This window comes from Rhea americana, unplaced genomic scaffold (assembly GCF_003343005.1).
Source record: "Rhea americana isolate MKP2758 unplaced genomic scaffold, rheAme1 scaffold_17, whole genome shotgun sequence".
NCBI classification, from domain to species: Eukaryota; Metazoa; Chordata; class Aves; order Rheiformes; family Rheidae; genus Rhea; species Rhea americana.
Window position 1 is genome coordinate 2,700,035 of NW_028185816.1, and position 13,538 is coordinate 2,713,572.

Below are 13,538 nucleotides of genomic sequence, written 5' to 3' on the forward strand. Positions count from 1 at the left end.
AAACCTGCTAAGACCATAGAAATGTAGGAAGTACACAAAGTGTTCTTCAGCTTTCCACAGGAAATGAAAAGATGCAGCTTTGGAAAGCAATTCTAGACCTCCTGCACTTCCACCTCCTGCTTCTTGATCTCCAATGGAATGGACAAAGACATACATTGGCCACAGGTCCCACAGGGAAAGTGTTTGGCTATATGGTGATGTTGGTTTATGTCTGCCTGTATAATGACGAGAAAATTCTCCTCCAAAGACAAACTTTATGCAGCCTCCAGAGTAATATCAGCTTAACAGAGAACACTATTATCAAGATGTGATCATAACAGGCAAGTGTAATCTGACTTTCGCTCATTAGAGCTTGTGAGACTGGTTTCCCCTAGGCCTAAATAAAATAATTACTCAGCTTTAGAGGAAAAATGGCAGTGATATACTCTCATAGACAGTTTTAGAAATTTAGTCACCAAGTCTGATGCAGGAAAAGCATGAAATGTAGAAATGTATCCAATACAAATAACATATCTCAACAATTAGCTGATTTTAATATCTTTATTACCTTTTATTTTCTTTTTTTTGGGGGGAGGGGGCAAGAAGGGTAAAGGAAGGGGGTGGCTTAAATTTGCCTAGAGCCACACAAGTGGAACCATACCTTGGTACTAATAAGGAGAAGGGACTAAACAGCTGTATTTTCTGTATCTGTATGGGTTCCAGAAATCAGTTTGGCACTCTAACTTGGAGCAGATGCAATCCCCTTCTAATTTCACTGCTTACAGTGGTGTCCAGGCAATACTCAAACACCTGGAAGAGGAGTGGGAGATRGCTTATGTGAAGTGAACTACAACAGCTGCATTTTACCCTGGGACTTTAGATGATCTTCTGTTGCGCTCTGCACTAGTGTTATGGTGAACTGTTAATCTTATTCTATATCTAACCTACCTCTTACATAGGCTGGTGAAATAACTTCAGAAAACAACATGAGGATGCTTCAGTGATTACTTTTAGAAGAGGTAAGGGAAGATAAGCCAAGATATCCTTTAAATTCTGTAACTAGGAAGATTTTATATCAGAAAAATGCCTTAAAGCATCCAGTTCCCTCTCTCTGCGCCTATTTCATTCTCTGCATGGCAAACTCAGCTCAAGACTGTGTGCGCGTCCATGTGTGTGTGCATGTCTGTCCGTCTGTCCTTACTTTAAGGAATTATGCATCATACTCAAATTTTAGCTATTCCAAATAGCTCAAATTGGGCAAACTAGTTTTGAGGAGCCTGAAAAAAATGCTGGCATTTATCCTTCACCTAGTCTAACCCTATAGCTCAAATGATAGATTTCTGCTATTTTCATGTGCACTTTCTTACAATTTAGTATTCTGCTATTGATTTATATAATATTTTATAGGTAGCCTAAAAAAAAAGCCCCCTGAGACCATTTTATTAAAGACCATTTTACTAGTTAAAGCTAGATATTTTCTTAAATTCAGAATTGGACTACTAAGGTATATGCTAACAATGTTGCACTCCACTCACAGGAATTCACTGGTAACTTCAATAACATTTGGTATTAACAAAAATATACAAATATCTAGGGAACGTTTTCTAAGGGAAAAACAAGGAGCTACAGCTCTCCTATTACTTGCAATTTGCACTAGTGTAGGTTCCTCTTCATACAACAGAGGAAAACTCTACCATACTGCAAAATTTCCTGTCTTGTTACTATTGCAAATATGTTCAAGCCCTGTATCTTCATGTGAAGAGGACGTAAGAGGGCAGAGGTATCATATATCATATGAACCACAATTTTTCTTAATCTAGAAGGCTGAAAAAGATGGAACAAAGTACGTGAATAAGGGAAGTAATCAATATACATATCCATAAACATATCTTGAAAAAGTATGGTTTCCAATATCTTACCCACAGAAGCAGCTATCTAAAGGCACCTTTCAGTTTTCTTAGAAAACAAGGTGTAGAACTGTTCTCAGTACTGCATTTTTCTGAGATGCTTTAGCAGTTGCACAGTACTTGCATGAATAAGACACTAAACAATCATAATCTGTCCGTGATTTTGCCAAAAGTACCAAGATCATCGATCCAAACACATTCTATTGATGTTCAAGCAACAGATCCTGTCTGATCTTACAAAAGGGACCTTCATACAATGAGTCAAGCAGCTGAACAGTCTTTAGGAATGAAAATACTTTTGTTTGCAGAAAAAAAAATAGATGGTAAGATCCATAGTGTGCTATGAAGCCTGGGATAGGACAGCAGCCTCTTTTTTCCTCTTCTCTTCCAAACCTTCCTCCTTCCATTTATTTTTATTTATTATTATTATTTTTACAAAGATGAAATTCAAGGAGCAAAAATATTGGGGCAAAGCAGAAGGGCTGGCCAAGCAAAAGAAGTTACATAATCACAAGTAAAGCAGAAGCCTACAGGCTAAATTGTTATCAGAACTAGGATCAGCAGCGGAAACAGTGAAGTAAGTATTGACTATCAGATGTTCAGGGTACTGAATCAGATGTAATAAGGTACTAGGATATTAGTAACAGCAGCTGAATAAGAAAGGACTAAAAGCTGAATTTCACCTTGCTGCTTAAAAGTCACAAAAAGTTACTAGGAAAAGGAGGAAAGGGAAAACAGCTCTACAGTCCAGTCTACAGTCAAGTTATAGCAATTGAGTGTACAGTTTTAACCATTCTCTACCTGATGCAACTGGCACCCTTAAAATGATTTCTCTCTTTTCTGACAATAGCAGACTGTGATCAAGCAAGTATACCTATAATGATGGAATTGCTAGACCCGTTTCCAGCTGCACCTGGGACTGGTCTGAAGCCATACACTCTGCAAACATATTATAAAACCTTTAAGACAAAAGGATATCTCCTACAGACAGGAAAAAACTTCGATTCTTCCTGAGGAGGAAGCAGTGTTTGAAATGCAAACTAACAGCCCCACTCAAACAAAAACAACAGAACTCCCAACCAAACAAGTAGTAAACACAAATCAAACTACGTTGGTAAGGAACATCCCACCTATACAGCATATAAGTCCTTCTTACACTTGCATAAATAACAGAAGTGTGAAGAAGTAAGCTGCACATCCGAACCGGGGGGGGGGGGGAGAAGTGTCAGATGAACTTCTAAGTTGAGGGTAGTTTTCTTTGTATACAAAAACGTAGAGGTATATACCCACGCTCAAGGCAAAAAAGGAAGCAGCTCAAGTTCCTGCAGTGAGAACACTTCCAGTGTAAATGAACACCAGAGAAAAGATATTTCCTAATTTAAAAGATGCACACAACTGAATGTTTCTGCAGAAGGTATCTAGCTGGCTCCATATTATAAAGCTTTAAGTTTGCTTGTTTACTCTGAAACCACTTTTTCTGAATTGAAAAAGGCAAAGGGCAAGAAATAAGTTCCATTCACAATGGTCAGCGTGAGAATTCGTAGCCTCCAGGTAAGTGTCACTTTCTTTTTTCTCAGCACAGTGTAACAGTGCCTACTGAAAGATGGTATGCAGCTGCTTCTCCCAGCTGGCTTCAGTTACTAACATTTTAACCTCATTTCTCAGAGCAGTTTAGTTTTGAAGTTCAATTTTTCCCTGTAATAAATACATCCATATACTCAAATATATATGTTCCATTCTAAATACATATATTATACAGAAATTCAAAACAGTTGGCATTAGAGTGCTGAATTATGTAAAAAAAAATACATATATAGCCCCTAAACCCAGTGAAGTTAAGTAAATGGATAGAAGAAACTATTTTATTAGTTTCCTTTTGCTTTTTCTACATGAGGACATAATCATTCTTTTTAAGTCTAAGTGTAAAGTTTGCTACTAAAAATGAAATGTTAAGATATAAAATGACTGAAGGAAATTATTGATTAGTTTTTCATTTTCCAATTTAATAATTTTTTTAATAACCTGTTACAAAAATATATCATACTATTTCTTATATTAAACAGTACCCATAGTTTATAGTAAAAAGATGCCTTCTGTTGAAGAATATAGATTGAACAGAAACACTATGAAATGTTTAAAATACTTCTAAAAAGCAGCATGTACATAGTTCTCCAGGATTTACCAGAGGTGTATAATTTTTCAGCATTACGTCTTAATGCCAACTTCCTGAAGGAGCTTTGACTACAAAAGGCACGAATATGTTTTCAAAGGATGATGGATAAATTGGTGGGTGGTAATATAAAATATCTTCGGCAGCTGATCTGGGCTTTTTATCCTCTACTTGTCTTTTAGTTATACACAATTTCAAGATAATTATGGTCTATAAGATTGTCTTTTCCCCTTCCCACCACCAGCAATATTTGTCTACAGTAATTTGTTACAGGTTCAAGAAACTTCAAATCACATCATAAAATTAAAATAGAGCAATTATGGCATCTCAGCAGAGAACTGAATGTATAAATAGAGTGACCACACAATAGGGACACAAGTAGTTTAAAACTACCTTTTGGTGAAATAACAGTTAATTACAATACTAGTTATAGAATTATATTGAATATATAGAACTATATATTGAATCTTTCCTGAATTTTGTTTAAAAAAAGGATATACAAAAAAAAATACATAATTCAAGGTTGATACATACACCAAACCATGTTGCCTTTCTAGTAAAGAATACTGTCCAGACAAATATTGCCAATGAATTAATTAGTAGTCACACTAAATAAAACAATGGTATTCAATGGTCAGATGTGTTGTCTTGAAAACCTGATTTGGTGGAGATGTCAAAATCCTGAGCAGCTYGTTTTTATCACAGGAGGAGATTTCTTGATGAAGTGCTTGAATGTCCTCTCTTTTAGAATTTAAGTAAGGGAGTCTTAGGAAAAATTCCTCTACTTCCGTGCTTTGGAGAGCTATGTCCAAAGCCAGTTTTAGGTCAACTTCCAGGTGAGGCAATAGTGTTCTTTTAGATAATGCATATCATTTTTTCTAAAGGTGCCTAGGCTTGCCAAGTATGAAAGCACATAGTTTTCTATATTGATGCTAAAGATATTATATGGTCTCTCTGAAATAATTTCAAGATAGCCATACAAATCAGAGAAACTAACTTTACTATACCTTTCCCGTTAAGCAAAGGAAGCAGTGAATAGTCAAGAGTCGAGTATCATAGACAAGAGTACCATTGGTTAGGTAAACACAAACTGAGGAAAAAACAAGACAAAATTATATTCTCTCAACTTCCCTGATGTAATATTATCCTTTTATAATCTTTTATAGTAACACCACTATAGAGTTACAACAGAGGAATGCAGTATGGTTACCTAGTGACTACCTAAAAACAAGAAGGAAAACTTACTCTAAATCAGATGATGAAACTCAGTCATACAAACCTGGAACAGCTTGTCTAGAGAGGTTGTGGAGTCTCCTCCTCTGGAGATATTCAAAACCTACCTGGATGCAACCCTGTGCTACCTATGCTCTAGGTGACTGCTTGAGCAGGAGGATTAGACTAGATGATCTCCAGAGATCCCTTCCAACCTCAACCATTCTGTGATTCTGCGACATAGGATTAACTGACCAGTCAGAGTATGAACTCAAACTGGTASAGAAAGGATGGAGGTATGCAATAATGTCTGTTCATTAACTTGTAAAAGCACAATGGAAAGAAGCTGGAAAAATTATGCCATACTATGAGCCTTTAAATACATGTTAGCCATTTTAAGATATTTAAATACAACACAAATAATTTGGATTTGGATAATTTAATTTTGATGGGGAAAATATCTGCAATGATCAGTATGTCAGACAGTCAATGACTTTATCATGTATTTTAAAAGTAACCTTTAAAAAAAAAATATATATAGGATGTTCTTGTGTTATTCATACTTCACAATCAAATTCTCACCTATTTATTTAGGCTATACTCTAAAATGAAACAAATGATAAAAAATTCCATTCCTAAATGAACCTTCTTCAGGTTTAAGATCATTGCAGAAACTATCAGATTTCTCATAACACAGTTGTATCTTTTCATTCAGAATACACTTTTCCCCAAATACTTACGATTTAGTATTATCATACTAAATAGGTAACACACAGAATCGAGCATTACTAGGTAGGGAAAAAGAAAGTAATCATTTTGTCCAGAAACAAAGAGTCGCCGAAGACTCTTAAGGAAATAGCCAGACTTCACTTGATGCAGAAGTAATCAGTAAATTATATGTTACTTTTGATATTAGAAAAAAGCAGCCTTAGAGAGACATAAAATATTTAATGAAGTTTGGAAAGATTATCCTTTCACGTCAGCATTTTTTTTTTTTTTTTGCAGTGTTGATCAAGCTTTTTCTCCCTTAAAATTGTTTCCTTATAATGGAAGCCATCAGTGTTTGATTAGAAGCTTGCTGAAGTCTGAAAGGAGCCTTTCTATATGACCTAATCCAAAGCTACCAAGCTTCCTAGTAGACAGACTGCAGTCAGAATGAAAAGTACACATGAAGGAAGTTGTACTTAAAGATGTTAAATTTAATTCTTTCTTCCTATAGCCAGCTACAAGAAATATAAACTGTAAACTATTTCCCTCATAGTACTTTAAAAGCTGCTTAACTACTCTTTGCTATAAGTATGTGGAAACCGTAAACAGTTGGGTTTAATCAAACCATCCAACGTAGCCATCTAGTCTGACTGGATTCCTTTCATATCAAAATGAAGGGTAAGTACGCTCCTCTCTGATATCCCTTGGGAGGATCTTCCTCCACTGTCTACAGAGAGAGGCTAAATATAATTCCCAGACCTGGCTAATATAAACACTGCACTTCCCAATATATTCCTGTGAGCCACCAAGATCATCCATTTGTAACTACACAGCATATACATCTTTAAAGTTCATCAAGAGATTACAGCTTTACTTGTCATTTTTTTTTTTTTTTGGTTTTACCTTTAAGATGTTGGTAGGAAGCTCTTTAGCAGAAGCAACAAACAAGTCATGTCCACAGACAACTCCCTCTGCGAGAAAATACTTGAACAACAAATTGGAGTAAACACCATATTTATCTTCCTCTGTGGAAACAAGAATGGTTGGATTTTTTTTTTTTGATTAGATGAAACACCTGAATTTCCACAACATTACATCTTTTCGTGTACCTTCTCATGTACTTCTATGTAATGTAGAACAGAAGTAAGGTTTAAACAATATGGATCTAGAGCTTTGAGCGTAATGCTCAATAATACAATATTCTTCATCTTTGAAGACAGAAATAGTTCTCAATCACGTTTGACTCTAAAACACAGATGAGATACAGACATAAGGTAGCAATAATGCCACTTTCAATAAAAAGGTTTACCAATAGTATTGACTGAGATTACCAAAAATCATGGTTTAATGGGAAGGAGCTTTGCTCATCTGAGAGAATTGTGTTACAAATTTATATTTTTAATGCTTAAAATAGTAATCAATTGACTTAAAATATTGACTAATTGATGCTTTAAAAAAATTTAATCATGTAAAATCTATGTATGAGAAAGTCCTAATGGTAATGTTTCTTACAGAAATATTTTTATCCCAGTATTTCTTTCAAAACAGTTAGAACTACAAAACAAACAATGCAGATGAACATGAGAATACTTGGGGGAGGGGGAGACAAACCTGCAAATCTGTATAAAGCTTTTAAAAGCAAAATTTCAACTGATTGACAATCCATTTGGAATGCCATTTCTGAAAACTATCCAGAGCAAAAACACGAACGTGTCCAAGATATGTGAACTTAAATTATTTAGGAGGTGTGACAATGTGTGTTAAGAGATATTGGGAATAGTCTCCCGAAATCAACAGAAACTCCCACTGACTTCAGAAGGCTAGCATTTCTTGGAATTTTTGTTGCAAGTTCAGTATCAGAAATTACTAGACATAGGAAGTCTCAGTGAGCTTCATAAAATAAACTTTATTGTAACTCCACATTACAGGTGAAGCAAATAAACAAATGACAACTTCTGAAATTTGAAACATCTCCTCTTTTCTTTATTTTTAGGAAGTACAAACAACAGAAATGTTAATGGTAGCATAAAATATTCCTCACAGTACAATAATCAGATTAATTGTCCAGAAAATTTTTGGGTCATGCAGTTCAGAACAAGATGTTTCTGGCATTTATATGGAAGTGATATCTGACATATTTTTGAGGGGACAAAAGTAAATGCAAAAATACAAAGTTTTACCTCTCCACCTGCTAATGTGGCTGCTGGAAGAAAATACACAGGGACATTGTGGCTGAACCACACAGGACGATATTTTCTTTACATAAGACCAACGGGACACTCAAGCCATTCTTTATACAACTTGGAAACAATTCCTATTATGAATCACAAATGAAAACATAAAAAACAGACCCCCCCCCCAAAAAAAAAAAATCGAAAAAAGGCCAGAAATAAAGTTGTAATTCAAACATAAGTTGTAAAAAATACTGAAGGAGTATTCTTATACTCCTTTAGCAGTATAGGATATAGAAGTATAATATATAAAGAAGTATTTGAAGGAATAAAACAAAACAAATATCACTGATACATAGCAAAAATAGTAAGTTCTAGAGCTTAGGAGTCAAAAAGAACCAACAAGGTAGAGTGGGGGGCAAAAGGAAGAAAGGAGATGTATAACAAAAATGGAGAAAGAACATAATAGCAATGGAGAGATTAGCAAGCAAATGACAGAAAAATAGTGATACACTGCTACATCCTGGATGGTATACACAAATACTGACACTTTAAAAGCCTAGCTTARTAAGAGAAAAATTCAAAAATCTACATTTTCAAATCCACTGGGGATTCTCCAGAAGTTTTCCCAAAGATATTTCCCATCTTCCATAGGATAATACAGTCCCCACTGTCCCTTTTCTAAAGCATTTGAATTTGGCCTAATTGTTTTAATATACGTTTTTAGCTATACACTTTTAACTTCAAAAAAATTATTTTCTTCCTTCTTCAGAAGGATCTCTAATGATACAATTTCAAGATTACTTATTTTGCTATTACAGAGAAAGATTTAAAGTTTTCCCTTTCACTAAGCTTAAGAAAAAAATCCCAATTCATGCCRTTTTTAGAGGAGATGCAACCATAATACAAATGCTTGAAAAATAAATCCACTAGAAGTGACTTTTAAGTAACATTTTGAGATTGAGACAGCTTTTGAGATAGAGAAGAAATGAATCACAAGACAGTAGCTAAGGTATGAAGTAACATGGAACTTGATAACCAAATAAGCCCAAGGGAACACAATAACTACAACATTAGTATTACTAGTATTAGTCTTTGATGTATCCAGCTTATTGTAGTATCTGAGAGTTTAAAACCTCAGACTGTATAATATAAATTTATCTTTGTTACTGTAAGCCTTCTTAGTAGGCCATATTAGCTTTCTTATATACTTGCAATATATTATAACTTAAAAAAACAATTAGTAAAGAATATGAGCAGATAATCAGGATAGTGAAAAATACAGTATAGACAAGCATTTACTGTTGACAGAGCTGGATTCTCTGTTAAAATTTCAGCATGATAAATTTTCAAAAGCACTACAGAATTTCCTTGAAAATGTAGTGCCCTTAATTGAATATTTTTATGTAATTTATTCTAGTATGCATACAGAGTCATTAACAGTATTACTGAAGAACTGTGTTTTCCTAGTAACTCAGCTCAATATGTTGTGTTATGACTATGAATGTAGAACCATATATGAAACTAGGATGGAGAGCACTTTTTCCTTGCAGCCAGAATCCAGGAACACACATATTTCCCCCCCCCCACCACCATCCCATGTTGGCTCTCTTTAGTTATTTATGCTTTTGTTACTTATTGCAATATAACTGATCATGCAGTATATAGATTTCCGTGTGCTAATCTCCATCTACGAAGCTCTCAAACTAAGAGCCAAAGCTCCCTAGAAATCAAAGTGACAGCATGATAGCTACTTACTAAAGAAAAAAAAATTAAATCGTCTGAGCTACCTGAAGGAATTCACCAAGCCTCCCATATAATCGCATCACTGCGGCAGATGTCAGGGGAGGTGATATAGTCAGGCATCCTTCCTTTTGAACAAAGGAGGAAAAGGAACACTAGTAAGGCATTCTGGAAGGATTCTCAGCCACAACATTTACTTCATCCTTACTGAATCAGAAATCTTGATTCATTAATTTTCATTTACGTGGTAAAGTCCATCTTTTTTCATAATTTGGGACAGAGAAACACTGATTTGGATTGATTTGAATATGGCCAGGMTTAAACTCATACTTAGTGATGTATAACTCAGTATCACCTTTTGTCCAGGTAGTTTACAGTTGCATGTGTGTGCAAATATACAACAAATGTCTTTTCTGTATCATCATTTTTAATACTGATTATTCCTTTGACAGTGAACAATATGCTCAGTTTTGTGCAGAACTCCATAAGGTGTAGACAAATATGAAGAAATTATACTCTGCATTACTGATTATGTAATTAAACTAATAGGAAGTCAGGCTGTCAGGTTAAGAATTTTTGTGTAGGTTAAGAATTTTTACTTCAATTTTATTTGAAATACTGAAATATTAAAATAAACTATAGAAATGAAGTAACAAGGAGCAGGGATGTGACTCTTTCATCCACCTAGCCATGAGTATTTTTTTTTTGTTGAGTGACAGATTTATCTGTAGTGTTGTAACTGAGGCCTAAAGAGGTTCTTAGACTGCCATACTCTTCCAAAAACATTTTACAAAGCCATAAGGAACTTTCAATTTTAGCAAAAAAAAAAAAAAAAAAAAAAAAAAAAATCTTACCAGTGTGAGAAAACATAATTTTTGCACTAGCCTTTCTTTTAGTCTTGATTTTTGTAACAGTAAACTTACTGTAAAAACAAGAAAATGAACTACTGGAGAGGCAACTAAACATAAAACACCTCATAGCCTGCTACAGTATTCAAAGAATTAAATGCATCTCAGAAAAGGCTTTACAAACAGTGTATCTTGAATTGTTAAAGTCAATGCATCTGTAAGAATCCCTCAGTTCTTCAATTTGTCACATAGAGGATGGCTTTTTATTGATTCATTTCTAGGTCACTAAACTTTTGTGGTATTCAAAAGATCTAAAGTGCACCCATATGGGGCTTTTCTGATAGTGTCCATTGTACTCTGGCTTCAATAGTTATGTTACTATTCAAAACCAAAGGAGTACAGCTTTCTTATTTATAAATAATTTAGCACAGGTATTTCAGTAACTTACCATTACCTTCATTGATAAATCAAGTCAAATATTTTGAAGTATTTTTGTTCTCTAATAACTTCTGGACTTCTTATTTTGATGGCTGAAAAAGTTCTCAACAGTTACCTTTAATTTTCCAAACTGTACCCACATCTAAAAACTACCTCTATTCTGTACTTGTACAGACAAGATTTAAGTGCATTTTAGTCAGCCAAAATACTTAAGACAGCCCCTCAAATCTTTATTATTAGCCTCCATACTAAGTAGGTCTCTCATCAGAAGCCTTTATAGCGAACTTTGCTTCTAACTAATAAAGCACACAAACATACAGGAATCTTGCAGCTGCAGCTTCTTTTCTGGGTCCAATCGCTTCAAATCAGACAACAGTCCACAGCTCTCTCCGATTCTTTCTGAACAAAAAGTATTTCTCCAGCTAAGYAGCAGGTGAGTAACTACTGAAGCGTAAAACTATACATGGAAAAGAGATTATTTACCTAGAAGTTACGCATATTGTCTCCAGGACAAAACCTCCTCTGATTCTATAGATAAAGGACACAGATAAAATAGTTTATTGTGACTATTACCCACTGGTCTCTTTCCAGCAGAGACCACTCCGGTGGCCAAAACGGTCATGAAGAAAATGCCGTGTTGTCAGTATCAGTGTAATGAATTCCAACATACAACCATGTTGAAAGCTAGGAATAAAGACCAATTCCTATTTTTGCCTCTCTCCATCTCTGTACTGTATAGACTGCTGACACAGAAGAGACACCTTAATACCTTTGTGCACGAATTATCTAGAACTACTGAGAGAAAACAGTAGGTCATGAAGTTGAATACAAAATTGTAAGGCACTGGAGTTTAGCTGGAGCACAGAAGACAGAAACCAGATATGAGTGAGGCACTGTAACTATATAATTGATGTAATAAAAGATAAGTGTCTTATGGAGTTATGGAAATTTAGGTCTAAATATGTGGTCTTAAGAATGAAAGAACCTCTAGCTGTAACTGCTCCCTCAGGCGCCAGAGATATTTGTGTTCCAAGGGAGAGATTTGAGGGGGAAAAAAAAAAACAAAAACAAAACACTAAAACTTGAAAAGAAACAACAAATCAACAACAAAAGCGACTACAGGGTAACAAATATGTATCAATCACATTTTTAAAAACTGACTTCTAAACATCTGAGTGATATTAAATGTCATGTAGGTCCTTGAAAAACGCCAGAGATAATTTGTAGAATAATCATTTAAAATGATAAGAGCCATAAGAGGAAAATATAAGACTACAACAATCTAATGTACAGATAGCATTTTTGTCCTCTGTACAAATGCTAGACAGGTTTCCCTAAAGCTGCCAAAAGCCTGTCATAGCCTATCACCTTTTTCACCAGGTAGTTCTACAGTATAATACTCTGACCTAAGGTGAGTCTTTCTTTAGCTATGAAGCCTCTCTCCAAATTGCTGCAGGTTAAAAGATGTGATTATTTTAATAATCTGAAATTCCACTTAGAAGATACTAATGTCCACATTTACTAAGCTTGAGGGAATTTAGTCTGTGTCACTTGCATTTAATTAGTACATGCCAAAACAAAGTTGTCAAACATATATGTTACAATATTTGGCATTTGGCCACACTTCAGGAAGGTGAATTCTGATAAACTGTATTTTGTATAATTATATTTAGCAAATCACTGTTTTGTACCTCTGCAGAGATTATCTTTTTCAACTTTATAAAGATGATAAAGTCAATTACATATAGACACATGAAGAGAGCTCTTACCAGTCAGGTTAAATTGCACTTCTAACAAAAATAATAGCAGCTAATTAAAGTAGCTGAAATGGCTTCAAGGCTTAGAATACACAAGTATAGGCAAGCTTTTAACCAAATAACTTTTTTAATTGACCTCAGCTACTAACAAAATCCTTCCTACTGATAACCTTTAAAACTTTCAGCCATCAAAGAACAGCACCTTAAAGGTATGTAAGAATAGGGACCCAACACAGAGTGTACTAGAACTCACTACACATAATGTATTACATAAACCTGGCCTATATTTATAAAACAAAACAATAATGTTCTGAAAATTACTCCCGAAGGTCGCAAAATAGACATACAACTCTGTTTAAGTATGCTGTGATGGGGCAGAGGGGAAAGTGTGCTTAAGCAACAGCTATATTGCCCTTTTCTTGAAAGGGGAGATTATTCTAGCAAACTAATCTTCTGGAGGAGTTTAAAACGAAACAAACAAATGCTCTCATGTTCACATTGAATAAACTGTTTTGATAATATTGTTCAAATCTCATTTCACTGAGAATGCTGAAAATGCTAGTTTCACTCCCAGTATAGCAATACCTCTTGAAATTAAACTACTA

At 34.7% G+C, this 13,538-nt stretch overlaps 1 protein-coding gene across 2 annotated transcripts in view; it reads right to left on the reverse strand.

The window, feature by feature from the left end:
• ELP4 (elongator acetyltransferase complex subunit 4) overlaps positions 1-13,538 on the reverse strand; it is a 153,388-nt gene that overhangs the window by 131,161 nt on the left and 8,689 nt on the right. For both annotated transcript variants that reach the window (XM_085300868.1, XM_085300866.1), the window contains exon 3: positions 6,880-7,001. In XM_085300868.1, the coding sequence (XP_085156994.1) occupies positions 6,880-7,001 (122 nt within the window). The remainder of the gene's footprint in view (positions 1-6,879; positions 7,002-13,538) is intronic.